This window comes from Lates calcarifer, linkage group LG5 (assembly GCF_001640805.2).
Source record: "Lates calcarifer isolate ASB-BC8 linkage group LG5, TLL_Latcal_v3, whole genome shotgun sequence".
Taxonomy (NCBI): domain Eukaryota; kingdom Metazoa; phylum Chordata; class Actinopteri; family Centropomidae; genus Lates; species Lates calcarifer.
Window position 1 is genome coordinate 21,498,365 of NC_066837.1, and position 7,392 is coordinate 21,505,756.

The following is a 7,392-nucleotide window of genomic DNA, read 5'->3' on the forward strand; positions in this document are numbered from 1 at the left end:
GTCAGTATTAGTCATATTATTCAAATAGTTAATTTGTTTTTTAATACAGTATGAATCACAGAATCATGGACAGGATATGAGACAATGGGCCCCTGGGCATAGACACGTAGAAGGCCCCCACCTCTTCTGCATATGGGACATCTAGACTGAAAGAGGAACAAAATGACTACAATTGATGTGTTTACATTTTGCATTTCTTTGCGGGTGTTTTCTGTCTTCTTATAGTCATTTTGGGTCTGTTTGTTGCAGTTTTGTGTCTCTTTTAGTGACATTTTGCATGTAAAGCATAGGGTCCCCTGATCCCTCAAGCCTACCATACCTGCAGGGGCCCATTGGGTCATCCATTGATGACAAAATCACATTAAAGACTAAAATTACAGCAGTTTAAAGGCAACACCTGCATTCTTACTTCATCTTCAAGTCACATCAATAGAGGCCCACAGCCCATTTTTGTCCTTTTGCCCCTGGTAGATTAAACCAGTCCTGGCTTATTCACCAGGTTACCATTTGAAATGACCTCTTCTGCCATATTTCATTTCTAGTTCATTTTCAGATTTATTTGTCATTTCAACTGTAACAAATATTCTTCAAAAGGAAAAATAGTCTCCCTTTGACAGGAATTAAAACTGACAAAATGTCAGACAAAAGCATCAAAACAAAAATACAAAACTTATTTCTGTAAGACATATACATTTATATATAATACTTACACAATTGAAAACTGATTACTTATATTCTGTATAATAAAGAGTGAATTTGATATCATGCTTTTCCCCATTTTATATAAGGCATCACTTTGGAGTTTGTAACTTGTTATATATTACTCAACTGGCCATTAATTGTAACAACAGTGAAGTATGACTCTTCCAACTATATATATATATATATATATAATAATAACTTCCCATGCCCATTTTTCTCCTTGATCACAAAAATTGCAAACTGAAAAATAAATTATTTACAATAAGTATGAATAAGGTTCCAGGTTGGGTAACAGTTATCTATGCAGGGAGGCAATGATATAACAGGCAATGTACGGTATACATAACACATCCAGCAGAAACAGTGCAGCATAGTACAGCAGGTGGCAGTGATGCACCATAACACTGATTTCCAACTACTTTTAAGTAAGGAAGTAGGATGTTGCATTTACCTGAACAAATATTAGTGTCAAAATGGTAAAGAGCTGCAAACTTGATCTACAGCTGTTGGAGTGAAACTGATGTGTATAGATGCATATTAATCTGCAGGTGAAATGAAATGGTATGTTATGGATAAAATGGAAATTATGAAGAGAATTGCTCAACATGACTGCCAGATTCATCAAGGCTTTGATTTGTTTGGCAGTCACTTTGTAGTTTTACTATAAATACACCTCTACAGGGGCTTTTTTGGTTTAGACTTGTCACTTACTGACAGCCAATTTGAATTCAAGAATCGTTTCGGGACGTGAAACGGGCAGGACAAATGAATATGAGTGCCACTTCAAAAATTCAAAAATCTTTTCTGAAAATTGCTGTTTAGCAAACACCCACATCCACCTGCTGGGCTGCCTGGCGTTCCTTCAGTCTGATATTGTGGTTGTTTGTCCTTTAACTCCAGTGTGATATGCAAAGCCTTGCAAAAAGACACTGTATACATACTCAGTCAACTTAATCCAAATAAACTGGTCAATATGTTTTTCTTTGTCCATATGTTCTACTATTGAAACTACTCAGTGTCTCTAAGACAACCTATACTGTACTGTTCCTCTTCTCTTTTCCTACTGCATGTTATGGTATTGTACACAATTTACTATTCTCTGATTTTCTTAAATGCACCTAAATGCATCATACTGCATGTAGAACCAAAGCAAATAGTGTTTCTTTGGTTTTTATTTTTTCCATGCAATAAAAGTTTACTACAAAGTCATAAAAACAGCAGAAAATAACATTATATATTGTACAATAAGACAGATAAATATTTGGCCCTTATTCCACTGAACAGTTAAACAAAAACAGATTCTCTCTCATTTTCCCCACATATCTTGTTTTAGTAAAAACATATAACCTTCCTCACCTCACCTTAAAATAGGATAAATTATTTTTTGGAATAATACAAACCTAATAGTAGGCTACTCTTCATACAAGAAATAGCACTATATTCTACATTTAGATATGTTAGTGTATCTACTGAGCTCAGTCCAACATCATCTGCAGCAAAGTTCATTCACAAAGAAAGCACAGACTGAATATTACACCTCCACTACTTGTTGTTAACTGAAACAATTAAAGATGCAAAGCAGGATATCAGGTAACAGAAAACAGAGCGATTAAAACACAAGAGCGTCTTTGTTTTTAGCATACAGCTGTGAGTGAACGCAAACCTGACAGGCACAATGCTGCAGACGTGAAGCTCCAAACAGCGGATACTCGACAGATTCATAGACCCATCACATCTTTAACCCTGTCACATGTTTAACGGCTGCATTCCTGCAAAAGCCAAGCAGTCTAAAGACAATACAATGACATGTATTCACACAGACCTTTCTTTGGCAAACAGTTACTTGGAATGTTTAAAGATGGTAATCCAGATTTAACATAGACAAATAAAAAAGCAATTAAAAGGAAAAGCATGACATTAAAACAGCCAAACCACCTGAATGATTGTCTGTCTCATGTAGGATGGCAGTGCTTTAAGATGACCTTTGAATTAACTCCATTACAATAAATTCTTTACACCCGAAGCCCTTTAAAACTTCATATTATAAACCTAAATGTAGGCATGATCATCCTTCATCTGTACCATGATTTGAGATGTCATCCGAAAAAAAAGAAAACAATCTTTGGACAGCAAAACTCTAAAATCTGGTATTGTTAATTTGTCTAAGTGCAAAGATCACTGCGCTGATGAGGCGCCTCCGGTCAGCAGTGATGGCCTGGTCCTCTTGGCAGCAGATTCCTCCACAGTAAAAGCATAGCTATACTGAAAAAACAAAAACAAAACAAAGTGAGTATGTTTGTGCTTGGGAAACTTTATGTTCACACTTCAAAAAATGATTTGACTGAAATCAAGGGTCAGATGTGAGCCTACCTCATTTTCAATGTCTTGGAGTGACTTTATTTGTATGTTGTTTAATTGAGAGTTGAGGGGACACTATAGGAGAGATATAACAAAGAGAAAGAAATGTTATGTACAATTACAGATAAAGTGACAGGGGGAAAAAACAGCAACATTTTGCAACAGAATTTGTCGCCTTAGTGCTGCTGAAAAAGTCAAGCCTACCGTCCCATTTGCCTGGATGTTGAATTTTGGGTGCAGACTAAAGGGAACTCCATCCAGAGCTGCAGGGAGAGAAGACAGGCCATAGGTGAGTGGACTGCCTCTACTGAGAAACTGTGATACATCAATAACAGTGCTCTTATGTATGTGGAGAGACTCAGAGTACCTGTAATGCCAGAGACACTGCTGTCAGCAGGTTTGTCCAAGTTGTCCTTGGTGTGGAGGCTTTGGCGTCTCTGACTCAGTTTACCATGTGGCACTGGAGGAGGAGGGTTGCTGTGGAAACAAAAGATGATGTTATTGACAGGAATAAAAACACCTTCAAGATGTAAAACTGTGTTATAGGGTTATGAAATTGTACACCTGTATACCAGAGCAGCTGTCAAATAAATGAGAAAAAGTTCTAATTGAGGATAATGAAAATGTATGGTTGGACTTCTCTGTGTTAGACATTTAAAAAGGAGTAAACCTGGGTCTGAGGGGCAGGGGGGGCGACGGCTGCTCCAATGAGAGTCTGCGGAGATCCAGGCTCACACTGCGGGGTTTGGCTTGGGGCATGGGGCTAGAAAAATGTCCCTTTCTGCACCACAACACGTAGCCATGGATGTCTCTGGAGAAAAGGCACATTTATGACTGTCTAATGAAGTAACTGAATGCACAGTTAAGAGGAAATGTGGTCTTTAAATAACTCCTTTCTGAATAAGGACAGGTCCAATGTTTGCGTGTGTGAATGCTACCAACCCCACATATGTGTAATGTTGCAGCATCATTTTGCTTTTGGCTGTCAGTTTGATATCCAACACAGCTGTGTCCACACTGCAGACTGGGACGACTCGCATGCAAACCCGTTTCTTCTTCGAAACAGAGGCCTCTGCACATGCACACAAAGAGAGAAAATGTCCATCAGACTGCTAGAGTAAATCAGCAGTGAGTAGTTTGGACACATATTCCTAAAATCTGCATTAAATATTAGGAATGTGTGTGTACTCACTTGGTTCAAGGTGCTCTGCTATGTAGCAGTAACCGTGAGGAATAGAGTCTTTGTCTGAGAGAACCTGGATGTCGGACACCACCATACCACCTGTCAAGTCCTGTAAGAGGGAGAGAGATACAGTCCATGTACAGAAGACAAAAGGGACAAGTGTGGAAAACAAAGAGCTGGTGGGAAACATACATGATGTATTGCAGTCCTGCAAAACACAGGCAATATGGTCATTAAAAGTGTACAAGTCCCCTTCTAATCGGCTCACAGTTACCTTGCTGTAACAGAGGTAATATCCAGACTTCATTGCAAAGCTGCGTGTAAAGTTTGCCGCTGCTCCATCCTCTGTGATGTTGATCTGCAGAAAGGCAGAGAGATTGAGGAGAAAGTGGGTGCAGTTACCACATTTCACATCATAAATATGCCCCATTAACTTAACGGTAGGTGGATAACAACAGCAAGGCATAGAGAGAGTGGCTGATGTTCACGTTGGTTTAAAAGTTGGCACTACTGAGTCAAGGGGAGAGTAAACAAGTGACACCTGCATATTCATTTAACTACTCTCACTGAGACTGTATTTCCTGATTATGTCAATGTTTATCAGAGGCAGGAAGTGCATAAGAAAAACAAATGTGCTCGGTCCACTTGAAGAGCAGATGAAAAAAAAAAAAGAAACTGGCTATCCATGGCTGCAATTAAGACTGTGATTATTATTGGATAGTTTGTTGATGCTGCTCATTCAAATTACAGACAAATATAAGACTTTGACATTCATTGGCTGCACAACATCCTTTTTTCTGATTTTAGAGAAGGTAGTTTACAGTCAGTGAATGGCTGTTAAACAACCACTCTGTCTCTAAAGGTCAGAATTTCAGTTCAAAACACTCACGCTGTCCCACTGACCACTGCAACACTCTTTCCCTCAGCCTTCAGAAAGAATCTATAAATTGTGTACAACTCAATGAAGCTAATATACAAATACAGCTGCTCCCATTCTTGCTGAGACTAAGGACATACAGTAGATTACACCACCCTTGTTGTGGCCCCTTTAGTTACCTGTGATTTTTTTAGGACTTGATTGCCACAAAATAGAGTTACTAAACAAGGAAGGGAAGATCTATTGTTATTTTCACACAGCCCTTCCTATTTCTTTGGTTATTCGAGCACCAGTGAACTATTGCCTATGGAGAACTGAATAAACCATTGATCTATATCTCAGTTCCTACCATGGTGAAGTCTTTGGGGCAGGTGCCAGTGTTGGAGGTCCACGCCACTGCTGTAATGGGCCGGACTCCCCCATGCTCCATCAAGGACATCTGAGGAAGAAAATAAAATAAGTGTTAAGTATATCAGGAAGTTAGAAGGAAAAGAGAACAGAAATCCAGATATGTGTTGTTAATGGTGGACACTAACATGAATGTATAAATAAAAGCTCCTCAGTCTTCTCACTGCCAGCTTTTCCAACTTTTCAGGAATGTTGTACTCAATCTATTAAAACACATTTTAATACCTTAAGTCCATTCATGATTGTACAAATGACACTGCTGTGATGACACAGGACCTAGTGAGTTGTTATGTCCATGTGGCAAGAAGTGAAGACTCTCAGCGGTAAACAGGCTACGTTTCAGTCCAAGAATTCATGTTACCCCAGGGCTACATTGTCTAGGACAGAATGATCCAATTCAGTCTAAACGGTCACATTACTTTATGTTCAAGGACAGAGAAAACTTTTCAGTGAAGGAATTTAAAATTCTAGAGTTACCTTTTTGTGAGATGTTTTTATATTTAAAGTTCTTTTGCTCAGCACCTCCGTTCAGGTAGTTGATATGGATAAAATCATCTATCAGGGTAAATGTAATTTTATATCAGAATATTGATATGTATTGTGTTACAATACCTTTTCTGTAAAATTAATTTGAAATGATTCTAAAATAGACCTGTAGTGTCTGTGTATGATAAATCCAAATTACTTACCTTAAAAATCACATAAAAATCAAAAGCAGTCCTTCTAATTGATTTGATGATGGACAAATTTATATTGTGTCATGTTACAGTATTGAGTGACCTAGTACAAACTCTCAGTGTTTTAGGTTTGTGACTCCTATAAAATAAAGAGATTTTTAGTGGTGACTTGTTCCATAGATGAAATACTTCCCCTTTTCAAAATGTGTTAAACTTTATAATTATGATATGCTTAGAAGATGACAACTGTCCTCAGTTTTCAAAGGATAAAACAAGAACAATCAGTAAAGTATGAGTGATTAATTCTGGATACACAAATATTTCTAATGCCTGACACTGAATAATTAAACCTATGTAATGTGAAGTGTAAAGTGAGGACAGATGTTTGATGAATGTAAAATACAGACTATATGTTCACTGACTTGACGCCAATACTTACTTACGTGACATTCACTGTTAGACATTCATTGTGTGAGATCTATTTTGGTATCAGGGTGGGAAATCAATACCAGCCATACGCAAGTAAATCAACCCTGACTGTATCTGACAGTTTAACTGTTTAACTTCATCACCAGCGTTACCACACTGTTATATTTTCCAATGTTATTAGTTTCTCATGCTGAGAATAAAATATGAGTGAATTATTAATGAAGACTGGTTTGAAGTCATATATCGTGTATTTAGATGACAAGCCGAGTTTACCTGACAATAGTAGCGACTGTTCCAGTGACAAAACTTCGCTGTTTCTTGTTCAAAATGTGCTTAGTTCTTTTTGTTTCGTGAGTCAACGAATAAAATCGTAAAAACATACACTTACTTTGTGTCTGTGTCCACTTCTGTCTCTTCGAGGTGGCGTGGTCTGGCAGGCAAACAACTTTTTGGTTATCAGCCGAAATGTCTTGGTCTTCCTCGTCAAAGCAGGAAGTACTGAATCCATTCTGACTCCAACTCCCGTCACACCACGGGGCAAGACGTCAGACGTCATTATATACCGACTGAAAATCTGAACCACGGTCTGAACGCAAGAGGGCAGCATTACAGCTCCATGTGAATAAACAGTCTGGTGTCCATTTCCACAGAAGATGAAGGTGAACGAGGCGGACTGAGGTGGAAGGAAGAAGAACGTGAGAGGAGAATAGTGGAGCAGGGAGAGCAGAGGCGAATTAGAGAGGCTGCTACAGCTTATT

The 7,392-nt window shown here is 38.4% G+C and overlaps 1 protein-coding gene across 3 annotated transcripts; it reads right to left on the reverse strand.

Moving 5' to 3' along the window:
* Nucleotides 1-1,856: 1,856 nt before the first annotated feature.
* On the reverse strand, nt 1,857-7,155 carry mvb12a (multivesicular body subunit 12A). Of its 3 annotated transcripts, XM_018679760.2 has the most exons (11): nt 7,023-7,093; nt 5,754-5,905; nt 5,470-5,559; nt 4,518-4,601; nt 4,253-4,352; nt 4,003-4,132; nt 3,731-3,871; nt 3,428-3,537; nt 3,265-3,323; nt 3,073-3,135; nt 1,857-2,964 (listed from the first exon to the last, which is right to left on the reverse strand). In XM_018679760.2, the coding sequence occupies exons 2-11, from the start codon at nt 5,766-5,768 to the stop codon at nt 2,878-2,880; spliced, it is 879 nt and encodes a 292-aa protein (XP_018535276.1). In that variant the 5' UTR covers nt 5,769-5,905; nt 7,023-7,093; the 3' UTR covers nt 1,857-2,877. The 3 variants fall into 3 exon arrangements, with proteins under 3 accessions (XP_018535276.1, XP_018535275.1, XP_018535274.1); XM_018679759.1 differs by lacking the exon at nt 5,754-5,905 and having other exon boundaries at nt 7,023-7,155; XM_018679758.1 differs by lacking the exon at nt 5,754-5,905 and having other exon boundaries at nt 7,017-7,155.
* Nucleotides 7,156-7,392: the final 237 nt, after the last annotated feature.